The sequence below is a fragment of the Botrytis porri genome (genome assembly GCF_014898465.1).
Source record: "Botrytis porri strain MUCL 3234 chromosome Unknown BPOR_017, whole genome shotgun sequence".
In the NCBI taxonomy this organism is placed as follows: domain Eukaryota; kingdom Fungi; phylum Ascomycota; class Leotiomycetes; order Helotiales; family Sclerotiniaceae; genus Botrytis; species Botrytis porri.
Window position 1 is genome coordinate 28789 of NW_024066091.1, and position 19969 is coordinate 48757.

The 19969-nt window shown below is 42.7% G+C and overlaps 5 protein-coding genes across 5 annotated transcripts; 2 read left to right on the forward strand and 3 right to left on the reverse strand.

Annotated features, from left to right (window-relative positions):
* Nucleotides 1–528: 528 nt before the first annotated feature.
* EAF01_010550 (uncharacterized protein) lies at nucleotides 529–1899 on the forward strand (the record flags this gene model as incomplete). The annotated part of the gene is made up of 2 exons (XM_038918807.1): nucleotides 529–1181; nucleotides 1260–1899. 2 exons carry the CDS (start codon nucleotides 529–531, stop codon nucleotides 1897–1899), a joined length of 1293 nt encoding a protein of 430 aa, XP_038765510.1.
* A 1565-nt stretch (nucleotides 1900–3464) lies between these two features.
* Nucleotides 3465–7198, reverse strand: EAF01_010551 (uncharacterized protein; the record flags this gene model as incomplete). The annotated part of the gene is made up of 3 exons (XM_038918808.1): nucleotides 3465–3834; nucleotides 3886–7006; nucleotides 7072–7198. The coding sequence occupies 3 exons, from the start codon at nucleotides 7196–7198 to the stop codon at nucleotides 3465–3467; spliced, it is 3618 nt and encodes a 1205-aa protein (XP_038765511.1).
* A 2467-nt stretch (nucleotides 7199–9665) lies between these two features.
* Nucleotides 9666–10096, reverse strand: EAF01_010552 (uncharacterized protein; the record flags this gene model as incomplete). Its single annotated transcript, XM_038918809.1, has 2 exons — nucleotides 9666–9941; nucleotides 9989–10096. 2 exons carry the CDS (start codon nucleotides 10094–10096, stop codon nucleotides 9666–9668), a joined length of 384 nt encoding a protein of 127 aa, XP_038765512.1.
* Nucleotides 10097–16230: 6134 nt separating this feature from the next.
* EAF01_010553 (uncharacterized protein) lies at nucleotides 16231–19084 on the reverse strand. The gene is made up of 3 exons (XM_038918810.1): nucleotides 18731–19084; nucleotides 16812–18675; nucleotides 16231–16720 (listed from the first exon to the last, which is right to left on the reverse strand). Exons 1-3 carry the CDS (start codon nucleotides 19030–19032, stop codon nucleotides 16604–16606), a joined length of 2283 nt encoding a protein of 760 aa, XP_038765513.1. The 5' UTR covers nucleotides 19033–19084; the 3' UTR covers nucleotides 16231–16603.
* A 230-nt stretch (nucleotides 19085–19314) lies between these two features.
* Nucleotides 19315–19951, forward strand: EAF01_010554 (uncharacterized protein; the record flags this gene model as incomplete). The annotated part of the gene is made up of 2 exons (XM_038918811.1): nucleotides 19315–19476; nucleotides 19535–19951. The coding sequence occupies 2 exons, from the start codon at nucleotides 19315–19317 to the stop codon at nucleotides 19949–19951; spliced, it is 579 nt and encodes a 192-aa protein (XP_038765514.1).
* Nucleotides 19952–19969: the final 18 nt, after the last annotated feature.

Sequence of the window (19969 nt, forward strand, 5' to 3'; positions counted from 1 at the left end):
TTTAGAAAATTTAAATAGAAATTCAAATCGTTATTGAATTCATCAAAATTTTAATTATTTTAATTATTGTAATTATTTACCTTATTACATACTTATCTTTTTATAATTTAAATACTTTTATATTTAATATTATTATATTTAATATTAAATTCAATTTTTATTAGAAAATCTTAAGATCTATATTAATCGATTTCTAAAATTTTAATTAATAATAAAATAGGTTTGATTTTCATTTTATAAATTAATTTAAAATTGTATATTAATTTTAAATAATATGGAGTTACATAAGAACTATATTGTACAAATAATTTCTTCAAGATTTCTATAGGTACATTATACAAATTATAGAATTCTTTTTTGTATTAAGTTAGATAGAATTCTATTTTAGTGTATTTGTAATATCGTTCAAATAGGCCTCGGTAAATACACCAAAATTCGCGTCCCCAGATTTCAGCGCGTCTCCCCACCACATCATAATTTAAACCCACCTTCAACGACAAACGGACATCAGCACCAACACCTAAGACCATGTCTCTCCGCAGACGTCTTCAAACAGGCGCTGAGCACCATGCTCCACAATCATCTCCTACACCAGGCAGATCCCGCCTCTCCAATCTAAACGGATCAATTCCCTTCCCAGAATACACTCCACCAACATGTCCTCTCTCGGCCGATGCGCAACGAGCCATTTCCAATATCCGCACTCTTCACAATAGCGCGAAGCTCAAGAAACATCTCAGTCAAGCAATCAAAAATATTACAGACACCACTGTCGCCAACAATGATAGGATATGGGAGCGTAAAAGACAAGTAGAAAAAAATGCGCGGAAGAGGCAGAGAGATGGACAAGATGATGAGGAAATTCCGGCGGAGCATAAAGATTTGGAAATTCATACGAAACATTTGGCGAAGAAGGTTAATATCTGGACGGAGCAGGCGGAGTTGGCGATGCGGGTCTTGATTGATAAGGGCGATGAGGTGGAGAGGAATGATCTGGTTGTGAGGGATGTTTGTGGTAAACTAGCTGAGGCTAATCCGGCTCCTCCAATGCGAAGGACAAGGGGTCAAGAAGATGGAGAGGAAGCGAAGCAAGATGGAGTGGTTGTAAGTGCAGTGGAGTTGTTAGATCAAATTAAGGAGGAGTATAGGTCGAAATATGAGGCGGAAAGTATGACAAAAAGGTATATTATCCTTGTACCTGCGCTCTCATAAAGTTTGAAGTTAAAGATGCGGACAAAAGCTAATTAAATTCCCTACAGATACGCCTCCCATAACGACTACAAGAGCTTCAAGCGAGTAGTCCACGATTCCCTCCATCCAGATGGCGACCTACCCCTCCCCAAAGAATCCACATGGTTCCCCTCAGACCGCTCTCACCCATCTGCTCAAGCCAACGGACAAGCCGAAGAAGACTCCTCCGATGACGAGATTGTAATCGAACGAGTCGTCAAAGATCTCAAATGTCCTCTTACCTTTGCAATTTTCCGTTTCCCATACACCAACAACAAGTGCAATCACAGTTTCGAGAAAGAAGCAATCATCGAATATCATGGGAAAAATGCAACGAATCAGGGCGGTCAGAGAGTGGTCAAGTGTCCGGCGGTTGGATGTGAGAATTTAATTGCGATGAAGGATATGTATGATGATCAATTGGTGATGAGACAAGTTCGGAGGGCGACGCAGAGAGAAAGAAGTGAGGATAGTGATGACGAGGATGATGCTCCGAGAGGAACGCAAAGGAATAGACCTGAGGAATTAGATGATGAAAGTACATTTCTGGATGTAGATGATGAGGAGAGGCGACGAAGTGTAAAGAGGGAGAAAATGGGTAGTAGGCCGCCACCTACTTTGACGCAAGTTGATACGGATGGCGAAGACGAAGATGATGAGGATGAATGAGAGATTTATGAGTGGATTATGGACGGGCTGGGTAATATACAATATCATGGATTATGAGATGTAGCTATATATATATATATGTATGAATTGGTCTACCGCCAATCTAGTAGCTTTTGCTTTCTCCACGGCTATGTCAAGCCAAGGAAAATGATACCAGATTCATCAGTTCCATCCATCAATCTATGCATCACCAACTTTGAACATCGCCAACATCCAACCAACCAATCACTAACCCCCTCCCCAACTCAATAACGACCAAACAAGAAATACAACGCGCATTCCAAACCAAACTTTCCGAAAGCATTCAGCCATTCCAGTCCATCCATCCACCCCGAACATAAAATTTCTACCCTATGAACCTCTATTCGCCCCATCAAAACCCCTTTAAAACCTCATCATTCGCACACCCACGCCTATCTACACAACCCCCAAATACCTCAAATACCAACCGAACGTAGATGTAAAACTTCAAAAGTTACCTTGATAAAATTATTACAACAGCAACAACAAATCAAATCAAATCAATAAAGCAATCAAAAATGAGATACAAATCCTATCATCTCAAGCCCAAAAACACCATGTAATCTCTGTATTTGACTGATTCTTCTACTTCTCTCATTTCAAGGATTTCGCTTGATCTGAATATACGCAGTATTTGCTGCTAACTTGTGAGAAGTTCGAGCTTGGATTGAGAGACCCGAGAGACCTTGATTTGTGTTTGAGACTTTCTTTTATAGCTGGGACTCAAAGTTTTCGAGTAGTGGTTCCATGGAGTGTGACTTGTGTATCCGATGTATGAATAACATAGTAATATCTTACACTCTCATCACCTTGGCAAGAAATTCATACCTTTCATGGAACACCGACAGAATCACCAAGATACACACATTCTCCATTAGGTCTCCGCGCGCCGGTCAATTTAACGCCAGATCACATCATATCATGATAGACCAAAGATTTTACATGATGAATTTTATTTAACTATGAAACAAGAATGCTAGTATTTTCCTCACCAATCTGAAATCTCAATACCAATACCGACTGTCTGTCTTCTGCAAAGACAAAAAAAGGAAATAACAAAATTGTATCAGAAAGAAAACCATAGAGCCATCTCGATCATATGATCCACGTCTTCCATTGATTCCTGCCTACCATATCATTCATAAAACTATCCGCCAAATTCATATCAACTGGAGAAAGAAAGCCGTATCCCATGTCGAGAAAACGTGATGCTTAATGCCCAAACAATCCTACAAAAAGAAACTTGTGTGTATGTCTGGCCAATTAATTGAAACAAAAGACAGGAATGTAAAAGGCAAAGGTACAAAGATATGAAAAGTCAATGCTAGCATAAGTGAGGATTAATCCTCAGATACAAGTCCAGCTACTTTGATATCGAGTGCTGACGAGCCATTAATACAACAAGGTGCATGCTTGATAAACATGGTCTCCAATATCTAATAGATTCTATGAAAACCATGCTAAGCAGACGAGGAAACTATGATTGCAGCATGAGTTGTGAATATAAGATCCTAGAATGGATAATAAGATATCACAAAGTTACATCATTGCAGTTCTGCTTGACGTCGCTTGATAGATGTATGGCGGGCAATTTCTTTTAGGCAATCAAGATAGTCCTCATTTCCTAAATGCTCTGGAGAGCGATGGAAAGATTGACCACGGCCAATACGCGAGCGGTTCTCTGGCGTGCTTGGACTGGCAATACTCCGGGGCGAGGCCACCGCTGAGGATTTACTGGTACATGTCATGTTGACCATAGCAGGAGCCAGAGATGCTGCTGCCGAGCCGCGATTTTGGAGAGGAACAATACCTTGAGCATTAGCCGAAGAAACATGGGCAGGTGCAGCAATGGCTGAATGAGTTGCAGGCTGAAGGTTCAGCAAGTTCTTCAAAATCTGATTCTTTTGCACAGCACTACAAATAATCAGTAAGACTTGGAAGTTTGGGGAAATAGGGTTTACGCACCTGCTTGTAGTTCTGATAAGTTCAACGAAACTAGATTTGCTCTTTGGAGAACCATCTTGAGCTGAGGGAGTGACGATCAAATTCTCTTTCTCGTTACAAGACTGAGTACTCGTCGAAGTACGATGATCTTCACGTCGGGTCCAAGGTCCCATACTCTTATTATCATCGACATCATCCCCATTCATATATGTTGGTGTGACGGTACCTGGTCTGCCTCTGATTGGCGAATTCGACGCAAAAATGCTACCCAGATGTTCAGATGTGTGTAGTGGAACATTAGAAGCCTCTTCAATCCTGTAAGATGGTACGACTTGTGGAGAACTCGATGCAAAAATGCCCCCTAAGTCTTGACGAGTCAATGACTCATTACCAGTAGGAATTGTGTCTTGGTTAGATGCTGGTGCATGTAGATCGTTCAATGGAGATGCACTGCGCAAGTCTTCAAACGTTCGGGAATTAATGTCAGAAGTAGTCGAGTCTTTTTCAGCCTTCAAGGAATCTGTGGCATCTGGTTCATTTGAGCCAAAAATAATACCAAGATCTCTGCGTGTCAAGGACGGAGTACTAACAGGTCTTGTAACTCGTTTTGGTGTCGATTCACGGGGCTCCTCCGTAGAAAAGATAACAGCCAGATCCTCGGATGTATAGTGACGATCAAGAGAGGGACTTGCAGTTTGAATGGAGTGATGAGTGGGTGTTGATGCAAATCGATCCTCCAATGCAGAAACCACTTCAATATCGCTACGAGTTGACGAGCGTATACTGGCGGAGTTCGCAGCCTGTTCAGTGCAAGGGCTGTGGAAGGCTGCAGACTTCTTGCCTGAGTCTAAATTCTTTTCAGGAGCCTCAGCAAAGACATCGGAGAGTATCTTAAGTCCTTCAGCATCAGCAGTGATCTCACGTGGTGTGTTGACAACTTCGGGAGACGGATTTCCATGAGCGTTGCTAGTAGACTCATTGGCAAGAGATTGGGTAGTCAAATTGAATGGTGAAACTAATCTGCCAGCTCTCGATTGTGTGTCCACAGCATTATGACTGGCAGAATTTCGCATTGGACTATGCCATGGCGATGCATATTTTGTTACGCCTGAATCAGTGGTTTCATTGAGAAATATTGATTGACATTTGTTGAGATAATCTTCCGTACTGAATGTGGTCTGATTGTTATTGTTGCCATGGTCAGGTGAAGTTTGTGCGAGTGTCTGTCTACCAGTATCAAATCTTGGAGCTTGCCGAGAAGAGCCGAGGGTTGAAATATTGCTTGCTGAATTGCCAAAGTACTCTTTTTGAGCAATAAATCTCTCCGGATCATAGCTTTGAGTATTTACTCGAGCGTATGGTTGGAGACTTGTGTTATTTGAACTCATAGCAGGGCCATAAGACATCTGTGCCATCTGCGAAACAGAGATAGGGTGCGTCTCAGTTCTCTGGAAACTTGGCAAGGATGCTGCATGGGTTTGAAATTGAGGTACAGGCATTGTCTGCGATCTTGGCATGCTGATCATGCTTGAGCCAGCAGCAGAGTCCTCCCAGCGAGTCTGACAATTGCCCATAAGTCGAGCCAATCTTTGAGCAGTGTTTTCCGGTGTTGCTGGTGGTGATGTTTGACCTCCCGGACGAGGATCTGTCACTCTCGCAAAATCCTCCCATTCAGCAGCACTGAGATCTGTACGGCAGCCACGGGGTTGGAATGGTGGGGCCATTGCTGCTGTAGCAGGCAATCGTGAGCCAGATCCAAGTTTAGTAGTGGAGGCTCGCGGAATGGTTGGAGAATCAACACTTCGCGTGGTTGATGAGTTTGCATAAGCGACGGAGGGCTCCTGACTGCGTAAGGTGGTGCTTGGGCTAGAGCTGACAATGACTGGACTTCGAATATCATTCGTGTTAGATGAAGTATCAAGTGAGTTTCCAACATCGACAGAGGTTTGAGACGTCACCTGTTCAGTTTGGGCGCTACCTGATTGGTTACGCTCAGACTGAAGTAAATTCGTCATCCTCGCAATCTCTCCCAGGAGAACCTGGCGTTGAGTTGCCCAGTAAGGAACTAATTGTAGCGATTGACGGGATATGTGATCTTCTAGCATCATGAGATGATCTCGGTGTTGTTGAAGAGTCTGCTCGGTGGAGGTCAATTGAAGTGGTGGCATCGGCGACATTGGAGCTTGTTGTGGCATCATTGAGAAAATTTGTCCATTAGGATGTTGCATCATGGGTACTGGAAAGTTTCCTGGAGGCATTGGAAATGGAATGGGACCCAGCATTGGGTGAGGCATATGGTGTCCTGGAGGGCCGCCTAACATAGGAGGGACAAATGGTGGGGTTCCTACCAAGCCGGAAGGAAATCCGCTGGGAGATTGAGGAAATCCCGAGGTGGGGAAACACAACTGGTTATTGACCATCATGTATGGACGATTTGGGTCGAATTGACCAGGATGAGAGACTCTGACTGGTTGCAAAGAGCTATTAGTGCTATCGTTACCATTGGCGCTTTGAAGGAGAGGCTGTGTGTGGCCTGGGTGACTAAATGTTTGGCCTGGCATATTCGGTGCACCTTGCTGAAAATAACCATAAGGTGGTAGGAAAGAACCAGGAAAGACAGGATGAAATCCCGGAGGGCCTTGTGCTCCAACAGGAATTAAAGATGCTTGAGCGTCACCAGCAATGCTATTTGCAGCTCGGCTGCGATCAATTTGTTCAATCTCGTTGATTTTCTGTGCAGACTCGGATGTATGCTTGTTGCCAATAGGCTCAAATGATGGTGGTGCCATTGCTCTAGTGTTTGGAACTATGCGGCCACCAGCAGTAACTCTTACGTGAGTTGGAGAAACAACTGCTCTATAGAATCTTCGAAAGTTCTCGGCCTGATGCAAATTTACGTTAGTCGGCGCAGAATGTGGTTGAATTTGATTATCAAAGGTGCGACGTGATTCAGAGTTGGTGTTTTGACGTAAACACCAACTGCCTTGACTGCGCATTGATTGAGAAGAAGAAGAAGACGATTCTCCGCGACGCGTTGTAACTTCAGGACGTGTATACTTGTGTTGGTTCGAGAGGATTGTGGTCAAACAAGTGTAAGTGTGGGGATTTTGGAATGCTTGCTCAGGAAGGGTGAATATAGCAGCTGCAGACGTCGTTTCGTTAGTAATTATGGATTGGTGAATAAAGGAAGATCGGGATAATACTAACCAATATCAGGGTGCTTGTTTATGTTGTCGATTACACAAGAAACAAATGGAAGAGATCTCTTCAGATGAAGCAACTGATCAATTGTATAGCAGTGTGCCTTCATGCTTGTATCTTCAAGAAGAGACATTGCGGAGAGTCGATGAACCGACTTGCCAAACACCACGTTTAGCGCCGCCTCTCAGCTATATCTTGTGATTTACGACAAGAGTGAGAATGGACCGAAAATTCGATATTGAGAGCGTGTACTCCTGGTTATTGTCCAACAATTGAAGTTGTTCAGCGAAAGAATCGCAGAATGGAGTCGATTGGAATTTAAGAGTAGGGTGGAATTATGTCGCAGAAACAATTCAAAGGTTGAGTTGTTGGGGTTTCCTTTTGAATACCTGATAGATATCCTTTCAGGCTCGTCGCTAAAAGAAATCAAAGATAGCAGTCAGTAATTGAATATTTTCAAGTGAATGCATGAACAAATAGGCATGTGCAATGTCAAAACACATCTGCCAGCTTGAGAAAAGGTGAGGTAAACAACAAACATCCTCGAGGATAGTTTATTGGAAGCTGGGGATGACTGCTTGATGATCTCAGATCACCATGGTGATGGTTGTCATCCACAAGTCATGATATGCTCTTCTCTGATCTCGAATATCATTTTATCATTCTCATTATATGGACAGCTTCACAGGCTTCAATGGTAATGGGATGATATACAACTTACTGGTATCGTAGAAGAGAAAAAAACTATTACCAGGAACAAACAGGTGGTAAACAGGTGAATACCAAACAATTATTTTGCAAAGCGTGGATAGCTGGAGACAGACATAAACAAAGCGATAGAGGAGAAATAAAGAGACTGTCACAAGGAGTAGCAAGAGGCAGAGGGTGGCTCTGTTGGAGAAAGACTTTGCTGATGAATGGATTCCATCAACAGTAATGCTGAAATTGGAGGGAGTGGTGTTGCTGTCCTTTGAGGGAAGAGAAGTTTCCGTTATGTAGGACAGAAAGAGCACTTACTATATTGGGTAATTTTACGATTCGGTTCGAGCAAACGAGAAGCCACTACCTTCAACTGATGCTTACTTACAGAGGGCGGTGTGATGAGGCTGATTGAGGCAAGGGCAAGAGCAAGACAGGAACCACAGATTGAAGCTTCACTTTCAAGCACCGCAACAATCAAGGAATCGTCATAGATGACCCAATAGAAGCAGAGCCATTCCATCTCCCTCCAACTACAAACTTAGAGCTTGATACCGTAATATGTAGAGAAATGGTCTGTCTAACGATCTTCACTATTACCAGCCAGTACCAAAGCACTTAAGCATGGTGGCGAGTCTAGCCACATGAAAATTCAGAACACCCAGGTGCTTTGCAGTTGATATACTGATATTCCATTCCTATCAGTTATCAAACGGAACATACAAATCGAAGCAATCAGAAAACCTCCCCTCGTTCCAAGGATTTATTGACTATGATCACGTGTTGGCAGCTCGTCTAGAGACTTTGGCTAGAACCACTGATTTGAATTTGATGCAGTAAGGCAAGCTTTGAGGACTTGATATGACCCTTCCTGTCCTAAACTGTTCATGCTTGGGTGGGGGGAACAAGATGTTGATGTGCAAAGCACGAAGCTTGAGTGAAGTGATGTTGAGACAGAAGCTAGGCGAGCTTTCAACCTTACTGATTAAGGACTAGTGAGAACTAAGCATGACTATCTTTACACGTGACTAAGATTTCTTGGTATGAACAACTTCGGCGAATCGGAATGAACAGTATCGCTATTATTCTTAAGCTTTTACCGTGCTCTTTTTATTCCTGCTATGTCTCCAACGTATGTACCATAGCAAACATCGATTTGCACAGTAAATTGCAAATACTCGGGAACGACGTGTTATCTCAGAGATTCATTATTGACGTCGAGATGGTTGATTGGCAGATAACCGCTAAATGAATGCTGAGTTCACCGAAAGAGGCAAACGCTAACTGAGCGTAGAATCATGTACTTCCAATGTTTCCGGACTTCTGCTTTTTTTTCCCAAAAGCGAATGTTCTCGTTCAATAAGATCGGAAAGTTGATGTGGTATCAAACATGCAAGGCCGTGAAAATTTTCTCCATACTCCGTGTGTGGCACTGCTCCATTTCTCAAAATTGTATTTGGGAATCTCCTATGCAGACTGCTCTTTGCTGGGTACTTTCTTAGCAAGATCTTTCAATGGCATGAAATATGTGATGAGTCACATGTTTTAAGTAGCTCCCTGGATGCGCACGCAACGCAATCCGTTGTATCGTGATTCAAGATTTTGTTACACCCTTGCCTGCCCGCCGACTTGATTAAAATACAAAAATTCTTGACCACATGAAGATATCCCCATACGATGCTAAACTATTTTTGACAACCAAACAGAGAGCGTCGCAATTGCAGAAAAGCACTTTTCATTTCCAAGTTATCCCATTCTGGCCAGCATTGAAAATTGCCCCTTTTGGCGAGAAAACATACCAGCAAAAATACTATTCTTTCACTGTCGAGCAGACGCAAAAACCGGAGAAAGGAAATGATATCCCGGAGAAAGCAACCGAGATTGGATTAGATGTATGGTATCTATCCGCCGTCCTTTTGTGCTGGTAGAATCTGCTCTCTTGTAACTTGAGAAACAGTACCATCGTTTGCTGGAAGGCTCTCGACCGTTGGTGAAGTGGTTGTTGGAAACTCCACGCTCTTTGGCTCCTTCACTATCCAACCGCCGTCAAAGTCGCTCAAAGCGACAATCTCCATCACTGTATAATACAAACTCCCATCTTGAATCTGTGGCACGATTACCTCCCTTGACATTCTAAGTTGAGATGCAGAAACGATAATTTCATCTCTACCGCTCGCCTGACTGATATTAGCATGTATCGGCTCATGGATGACGATTGGCATACCAAACATTTCGCACACGATTCATTGTTAACCCAGACCCAATTTTCACAATTATACAATAACCAGTACTTACACCGGTACTTGTAGTATCCTCCACCAGACCCACTCATTGTGTTCTGGATATGTTTTTACTGACTGCTAGTAGCAAGATATCTTTCGGATTTGATTGCACTACCCGCTGGTAGGAGAGCGGCTCGAATGACAGGATGGCTACAACAGGGCAGCTTTAATGACACAATATGGCACCGAGAACGTAAAAACTATGTCCTAATTCTTGGTATGGACGCACAGCCTGCAAATGAGGTTTAATAAAATTATGAGTAAAATTTCTACCTTTTGACAGGAAAGGGATCGGAGTCAAGATATATATAACTGACATCAAGACATCTAGAATTATGGAAAGCAGTAGGGTACTTTCGAGACCAATAATACTCCAAATCTTCAAGGCAAATTACATGGATCAAGATGATATTCCCCGCTCAAATCTCATAAGGATTACATGGAAAGTCCAATGTTGCAGATTTGTGTCGAAAATGTATTTGGTTTCTCCAATAATGTCTCATGCAGACTTCACGACTTTCGCAGCGCAGCAAAGAAAGAGTCCGCTCGCATCTGCAGCAGGCCCAAATGGAGTTCTATACGTAATAATGTGGCTTCAGATTTCATTTCAGTGGCACTCATAATATTCGAGAAGTCGACGTATGATCCCCAGATACTGAATCATCTGGAAGTTCATGGACAGACAGTTAGATCCATGCGACAGAGAAAAACAATCGAGGTCAAGACCCCACTTTTGTAAAGGATATCATATTTGACATCGGGCACGGATTCATTCATGATATATTTAAGCAGTCAATCTCGAATACGGACTATTTTCTGGATGACTGTACCTCTGCGGTCGCTTGTTGAATCATCACCAGCATCGATGTAACATTCCACCTGTCAAACTTGCAGGCGCGCAAGACTTATGCAGCTAAGGTAATGCACCTCTTACTAGCCCATACGCAGTTCTCGCAATCAATCGCCCTATCTCGATGCTACATGGGTGACTACTTCTGTCTTTTGAGAGCGTTGCGCCGCAAAGCAATCGGCGATTGTATCCGTATCCGTATCCGACTGAGGACATCTCAGTTTCCTCCGCGAAACACAGCATGTGTAGCTAAGATTAAAGACAATATCGACTGCATTGTTATTTGTAATTATTGCTGACACATGAATGCAGATATGAAGCTATAATCTAATATCCGCGGACGTCTGCAATGTGCTAGGATGTTCGGGTCGTTAGCGAAGGCTTTCCGGGTCAGCTTCCACACTTCCTGCCCGCCTTTGTGCCGTCGCAAGGATGATAATGGTACTTGATTTAGTGGCCGTTGCACTTAGAACGCTCCTAGACTTTCAGCCCCGTGGATAGGCAAACATCAATCCGTAACATTTTCGTCGAACTTGAGTAGTTACACGTGGTGGAAAGCAAAAGTATGTGGCTCAAAATAAGTCCACTTTATCTACTCCGAAAAGTATCTCAAGCCTCAGGACTTCTTCAGTGCAATTGACCTGTCTACATCTAAATGCAGCATTGCTAGCCCCTTGTGCACGCAATTCATTAAGACTGAATTTCAGCTCGGAGTCATTATTGTTAATAGCTTATCCTTACACCTACCAATGGCCTCCGCTTTCCTGAACAATTCACACTTCTCCTTGTTTCTTTTAATTCATGTAATCACAGTCGTGATGAATGCTATACCAGTGGGATAGTCGCAGGCCGATGAATTCGAGTTATGTAACCTTGTGTAGTACAAGCCTACAAAATAACGTTGTGAGACGCTTCACGGTTTCCTGTGAGTTTTAATGCCTCTGATTTGTTACCACAGAAATGGCCGAAGAAAATAGTCCTGATTTAGATGAGCAGATATGGGAATTGGGCTTCCTACAGCGCTGATACATCCTCTTTTGCTGCCGTACAGCACAAGAATCGGCAGCAGAACTTTAACTTTTACATGTTGAGTTAATTCATCAAATCACTATGCGAACAGACAACACACAAGCTCAACGGCTATCGTAATTGTAATGCCATTGGAACAGTTTAATTTAAATGGCTTTTGGCAGACTTTGTGCCACGGACTACATATAGATGTCAAAGCATGCACTAGAGTAGAGCATTTTATGTTCAATCTGTCGACCTACATTAGCCGGGATGAAATTCTTAAGCTTTTAAGCTGTTAGTCCCTAATGCTTAATTTTTCTCTTAAACTTTGTATTCTTGCGGGGAACTGAATCTTGCCGCGCGAGATCTTTGCTTCATGGCCTGATTTTTTTCGAGGCTACTTCCAAAAACCTGGGTTTCGACTGTTGAAACTCAAGCCATATTACACCGCGGCTGTCGTGCACTCTATTGCCACGATCGGTTCGATGATTGACTGCCAGTTACCGAGATATCGGTGAAGTTTTGGACTACGTAGGTATGTTTGCAAACAACGGCAGTTAAAAAGGCCCCGGGTCAATCTTCCGGTTTGTGGATCTTACACGCCTACAGACGACTGTGTCACAGTGGATTGCATGCTTGAAATGGTTTACAAGAATATCTGCATAATGTGAATGTACGATTATCTCGTATCCACAAGTTCAACTGGCGCTTTCCTATGCAAGATTAATTTCTTTATTAGTGTCCATGCTATTGACTGTACATCTCTTATAGGGCATGAAGTAGCTTAATTATTTTGAATCAACCTCGATTACATCAGCTTAAAACATGATCTAATATCGAATATTTGTAATGATAGCCGTTATTTGACCGACCTCTAAGAAACAAGCAGTCACAGAAGAACTTTTTCGAAAACTCGCTGTTGCCCGAAGCATCACGGAGGACCTTAATGTATAGCAGCCATAGTGACATCTGCTATCAATCATGGCATGAGTCTATGTTATCAAGACAGATCTCTATTTTGAATGGTGCTATGTTGAACAACAGCTTTTAGAACCTATCCTGCTTCAATCAAACCATTAGCTGGAATTACATTGCGCTATTCAAACCGATAATTGCACAGATTGATTGCAATTTAGGTTGCATTTTCAGTGGCCCATGAATAGTTTCCCAAATTGGCAGCGCCTCTGTGAAATATTTCTTCCATGACGACCACTAAGACTAATCACCCTGGGGTAAACATATCGGACTGCAAGAGACCAATTTCAAGGTATCATCTCAGATGTTAATCTTTTCCACACTCATTTGAACTGTCACTTTCGGAGAACATTATCAAAAGTGTGTATCATTTTGCCTACCTAATATAACGGTGTCTCCCCAATCAAAATTTTGCCACAATCACCAGCTCGCAGGCTTTGTTGCACCAGGTATGAAAGTCGAACCTCAATTATTAGCCTCTCAGAGTATTATCCCACAGTCTAGATGTGGATGGTGCTTATTGAAGCATTTGTCTAATATTAGTGTTCTCGGAGAATATTGACGCCACCTCGAAGTCGTGCAAGAAATCTTGCCCAGTGCCATATTAGCCTAAATTGCTAATGCAGGAGACACACGCGTACAAGACAAATTTTATATTCATCGGTCATTTTTTTTCAGCCTTGGATGAATCTTTCGAAAGGAATACTCTACTCTTCTATTCTTCTACTAATACTCAAGTATAGGCTACTGTCTACCTTCGTTGGTATGATGAACAAAGAGAAGCAACATTGACCGACTCTAATTTTTCTCATCAGAAAAACAGTATCCCGAAACAATGGACCGGCCGAAATACTGCTTTAAGGCCACCTGCATGCTTGTGATGATGCAAGTGAGCGGAACGGCGCGATACTGATCGAAGATATGGTGCAAACTTATGCAAATCTCCGCGGATATCCCAATTGGCTGCAAATACATGTCATCAACAATGGCTTTAGTTTCTACTAGCTCATATTTAAGAAAACCTACTGCAAATACAGGGAAATTATACTTCAAACATCGGAGGGTGCCGAATTGAGGGGGGGGGGGGGCGAAGACCATGTTTTGCTCCCGGCCGGCTTTTGTTTCTACCCAAACCTTTCTTGATCTTTTGAGAGAAAACCTTGACTCTTTCGTTAAAGTTTGATATTAGAGCCCCAAGATACGTCATTACAAGTACATCCAAATTGGCACTTCAAAGCTTTTACTCCAAGGCTTAAGCTCCGATTATTTAGGATTGCCGTATTTGTCTATTTCTGTATGGAATATTTCTTGACAGACCTCCCCGCCTTAGTGTCATCTACTGATAACGTCACGCGACTCACACTTGACCCCTGAGCATCAAAACAGAGTCTTCAACACTAAATGAACACCACATTATATACTTTATATTCCGTATATCACTTATAAATACAGCATTCTATAGTTTCGGTTCATAATTTCGTCTAGTTGCAAGAATATGCAAGACACTAGTAGGTATCCAACCTCCATCCATCAGCGACCTGGAGGCTTAGCCTTTTCTCAGAGAGAATAGTCTACTAGATCACTAGATGATTCTTTGGGCCCTAAGGAGCATCTACGTATGATGATACCCGAGTCACATGAGTGTTATCACTCAATCAAGGGAGGCAGAAGAGCTATGCCACCCATCCATCTAGCGCAGTACCATGGTTCCAGATATCCATTACGTATCTTAATTTCTTCGCTCAGAATGAACACTCAAATGATACACAATACCATACTTCCGGCAAATGATTCGTTGAAAGTTGCGGGCTGTCAATTTGTAAACCGAACTTGACGAAATGCAATCAAACTTTCAGAAAGTTCGGCGCAAGATTGAAGATTCTCCAGTTAAGTGACATTACCAACTTTTAAACATAGTGTTCTGACCTCCCATTCCGAATTGAGTCCGAGTCTATTTTTAGTGTCTCTTTTCTCTACTTGTTTGCTACCCCGATATCTTCTATGGTAACCGTCTAGCAAGCTCTTCCCAATATCACCTTCTACTTTGCATTCTGCTCCCCTTCATACTGCTTGGTCTGCATGTAGCCTTCTACATGTCGTCTTCAACTGCAGTCTTGCATGCATATGTTAATACATCCAAGAAGCTTATCCTTCCTCAATTCATTCGATTTTTTTTGTATTAACCTGTCATTCCCCATAGCTATCTTACACAATCACTTACTTACGCTTCCTTCTTTGTCTCCAGGTTTTCTCTGATCAATCAATTCGTGGGAAACTTGAACACCCACCCATTGTTCTCTTTCATTAGAATCCAATCTATTGTGCAAACTCCGCAAATATTATCCGGACCATGAACACAATCCCTTAAATAAACAAACCATCTAAAACTAGTAACGGCTATTGTTCTCCATTAGGGACATCAAAAGACATACCAAGGCTGCTCCAATCGCCCAGGCTCTCTCACATCACCCTACACGAACGTTGCTTTCGGTAAACATCCGCGAAGCTAGCTTATGTTCTACTGTTCCTTTTCGGAGGGCATCCTCTTTTACCATCAATTCGTATCGAACCATACATCATGGCTCTTCTTCTCGGACGTCAGAATGCTGCTGTGCTAGAACTCATAAATTTTGATTACTCCACACCTCCCCCTCAATCTCGTAGCCTAATCCTCCTTGCCTCACACATCTATATTATTTCCATCAGATATATCTTAGCATTTCAGCCTTCGAGTCACATCTTGTCGTACTTATCTTTGTCATCTCCGGTTTTCAGATTCCCCGCGCAGACTGTCGTGTCTTCCTCGCCTCTTCACAAACTAACTAATCTTTACTTTCTCAAGGCATCTTCTACTATACCAGTCTTCATCATCCATCTACGTTAGCACATATTGTTTCATCACAAGGTCCTGCCATCTTGGATTCCGATCACATTCTATGGTAGCAGTATATTACAGTTCGGCAACAAAAACATTATTAGCATCCTAGTATTTGATCCGGCTTGCCGTTAATCTGTTTTCGCGGATTTGAACTCTCTTTTTGATTATTGATTCCTAGGGCCGAGGCTAGCTGCCACTACAGGATTTGTTTATTGCAGTGCGTTGTGACGTCTATATTGCGAATGTTATTTCATCTTCGACATCTAATACTTACTATGATTCAAGTCCTCCAGGTGCGCATTGCTAAAGAGGGGCAGCCTATTCTTTCATCTGTTCTTTTAGCTTCTATGTTCAACTTCGCTTTCTGTCATCATGGATCTGTCATAAATCTGTGATAAGCACATTAAATAGTCAGATCGTCTCTTTCAAACAAACAGTCCATTCATAGAGATGCAAAATAGTGATGGAGTAAAAGTTTTTATATTTTTTCTCTTTCCCCTCGTGATCTATCTATCGCATACGCATTTCTAGATATAAGCAATTATTTCACGTTCCCTTCATTTCCTTTTTGAGTACCCTTAGACTATTCTAATAGCTTTCAACGAACTTTAAAGAGTCCATGCCTTAAGAATTGCCAGCCTCGTAATGTTTGTAATCTGAAAAATGTACATGCATAACCCAACTCCTAAATGGCATCATCGAGCGCAGGCTTATCTCTCCTTCTTCACCTTGATTCGTTGATCTGAGTCAACTACTAACACACCATTGACGTAATAGAAGTAAGTCACGACATCAGGAATGTATCCCGTGCTTGATGTGTTGTGGAATTAAGAGGACCGGCATTTATCTACCACCCTTCATAGCCTGCCTCCTCTTAACTTTATCTTGAGCCCGCAATAAAGCTGTCTTAATTTCTCCTTTTCCGAATGTTTCAAGATCGTAGTATGTTGGCGCGATGTCCTGTTATAAATTAGCTTATCTTCAATTCACATGACGATTTGAATTTCAGTCGAGGTAGTAGACGAAGGAGAAAATCAAGGAATAATCATACCAATAACCACTCCGGTCTAACAGCCGTGACACTTCTCACATAGTTCTTTGTCGTGAGCACAAATTCATTGTACAACACCCACTCAGCATCCTGTTTCAATACGGTACTAGGATGCAATAGAACACTCTGGTCATCCTTGACCGTCTTATAGGTCTTACCCGTCGCTTCCTTCTTTGCAACTTGCATGAAGAAACCTGCTACGAGTGCACGACGAATATTAGTGTAGTAGGATTTGTCGTTGAAATCTGTAGATACGAGCTCGAGCTCTGATTTCTCCATGATTCGCTTAAGTTGTTGACGGACGTTATCAGCTGACTGCAGAGCTCGGAGAGAGAGGAAATGTTGATGGCACCAGCCTTTCGGATCGGATTGTGCAGCTTCCCCCTTGAAAGCGTGATAAACGTTGAGCATGGTCAAGTGATCTCCGTCTGGGTGGGCAAAAAGATCTTTCATTTCATCGGCGCGCTTTCTGGCCGAAGCAGGTCGAACAAAAATTTGAGGAACAGAGAGAAGGGCGGTCAGGGATAGGATTTCGTTTGAGCAGTAAAACTCTGGAGATGAGATAAGCATCACTGCAAGAGCAGGGTCGAGAGGGAACTCTGAAGCGAGTTTTCCTAATTGTGTAAGGTTTCCATCATCGTCAAGACAGGCAAGGTAGTTCAGTTCCTCCAGAGCTCTCATGAGGGTTTCTGGAGCTGGAGGATCCATAAGATCGAAATGTACTAAATCGTCAATGCCAAGCTTCTTCAATTCTAAAACAGTGTTGGCCAAATTCGATCGAAGAATTTCAGGGTAGGTTTGTTCGATAAGTTCCTTTTTGAATGCTGCTTCGGTATACAATCTGAAACATTTACCGGGTCTAGTACGACCAGCACGACCTGCTCGTTGTTGTGCAGATGCTTTCGAGATAGGCGACACAAGAAGGGATTCGACTCTGATTCTAGGATTGTAGACCTTCTGTTTACTGAAACCAGGGTCAACCACATAAACGATACCATCAATGGTCAAAGATGTTTCCGCAATATTCGTTCCCACAATAACTTTTCGTCCTGGACGTCCACCGGGTCTCAATGGCTGTGGCGCTGGCTCGAAAATTCTTTGTTGTTGTGCCGGGGGCAATGTACCGTACAGTGGATAAACCTTTAATGGACCAGCATCTGCTTCTCTAATCATCTCATCTGCCTCTAAGGATATCTTTCGGCATGCATCTTCAATCTCCTCTTCACCAGTCAAGAACAACAGAATATCTCCCTCGGCTTCGGTGGCGTGAATCTGTAAAACTGTTCTAAGTGCTGCCTCAACATAATCTCTCTCTGGCTCTGGGGTGTAAAAGATCTCGACTGGATGTGTTCTTCCAGGTACTGCCAAAAGTGGAGCATCATTGAAGTATTTCTGGAACTTTTGCGCATCAAGTGTAGCAGACATGATAACGATCTTGAGATCTGGTCGTCTGAGCGCCACTTCCTTCAACAGACCCATCAAAATATCCGTAGCCAAAGTACGTTCGTGAGCTTCATCAAGAATGATGCAGCTATACCTCGTCAAATTGTGATCGTGCATGGCTTCTCTGAGAAGCATACCATCAGTCATATATTTAAGTATGGTTTTCGAACTCGTCACGTCCTCGAAACGAATGCTGTATCCGACTTCGTCTCCTAGTTTGACGTCCATTTCATTTGCCACACGCTGCGCCACCGACATGGCTGCTACTCGACGAGGTTGTGTACATGCGACGAGTTTGCCAGTAAGGTGAGGAAGATCATCGTAGAGAACGAATTGAGGAATTTGTGTTGTTTTACCAGAACCGGTCTCTCCGACGAAGACCAAAATTTGGGTCTTTTGGAACATATCAAGAAATTCTTGTCTGTAGAATAGTTAGAAACTGATAGACAATTTGCCTGGAGTAAGTAGAATCTCACCTTTGCTTGTGAACAGGCAACTCCCTTCTGGTCTTTAAGATATTGAAGTACTGTTTCGAAAGTGGCTTTTCATTGAAAGGATTCGCAGGTCCATCTTCAGCTTCATGTGCCTGTGCAGCGGTTGTGTGATGACGTTTGAAGTTCGAAAGTCCAGATCCAGCGCCATTTGAACCATTGCCCCAACCGTTACTTTCCTCCTCATACATATGCGCCAAATACGGATTCGTCTTGGGATCCATATCGTCGGTTCTTGCACGCTTTGCTCGAGACATTTCTACTTCTTCTGGACGACGGTCAGCCATTGTTGAACGTCAATCAAGGATTGTTTGTTGTTATATTTACTTCTCCAAGATTTGCTCACAAGGCTGATCAAAATTCACGCAAAAATATTGCAGATAGAAAAAGTTATCGATATGCTGTAGGGACATTGATTACGCTAGACTGATTCAAGTCACCGCCTTGACTCCAGTGAGGATTATATAAGCGAAACCGACCATGAATGTACCAGGAGATATTGCGAATCTCAAGGTGTCGCAACTTCGTAGTCATTACAGGATAGTCAAATTCTCTCCAGAAATATAATCATGGCTGCACCATCTCCAGATCCCGCTATGGACCTCGTTCCTATCAAGCAAGAAGAAGATACTGTTGAAAATGATGCTCCAGCACAAGAACCCAAGCTTCCAACCAAAAAAGATATTTCACTCAAAGAGTTTCTTGGGAAGATGGATGATTACGCTCCAATCGTAAGATTTCCTTGTTTTGCATTGTTTTATGATTTTGGTATCTAATCCTTGTCCGTAGATTCCTGATGCAGTGACAAACTATTACCTTACAAAAGCTGGTCTTCCACCCCCACCACAAACAGATGCGCGCTTGGCTCGTCTGCTTGCGCTTGCGACTCAAAAGTTCATCGCTGATATTGCGGCCGATGCTTATCAATATTCCCGCATTAGGTCTTCCAATTCCTCAAGTGCTAATAACCCCATGGGAAACTTGGGCGCCGCAGCTGGTTTCCCAATTCCAGGTCAGCAACCAGCTGGCGCAACAGGAGGAAAGGACCAACAGGGACGTGGAGGACCTCTCGGTATTCAAAGACCTGGATTTGGTGGTGGTGGACAAGGAGGCAGTCAGAATCGAACGATTCTCACCATGGAAGACTTGGGTATGGCCGTCGGAGAATATGGCGTAAATGTAAAACGCGGGGAGTTCTATCGTTAAAATTCGCAATATCATATG

Excerpts from the sequence above, each read along its gene's own strand:
- EAF01_010553 (XM_038918810.1), bottom strand. The coding sequence starts at position 19,032 with ATGGCTGACCGTCGTCCAGAAGAAGTAGAAATGTCTCGAGCAAAGCGT. Across the intron at positions 18,676-18,730 it reads TTGCCTGTTCACAAGCAAAG|ACAAGAATTTCTTGATATGT; the intron begins GTGAGATTCTAC and ends ACTATTCTACAG. Across the intron at positions 16,721-16,811 it reads TTAGACCGGAGTGGTTATTG|GACATCGCGCCAACATACTA; the intron begins GTATGATTATTC and ends AATTTATAACAG.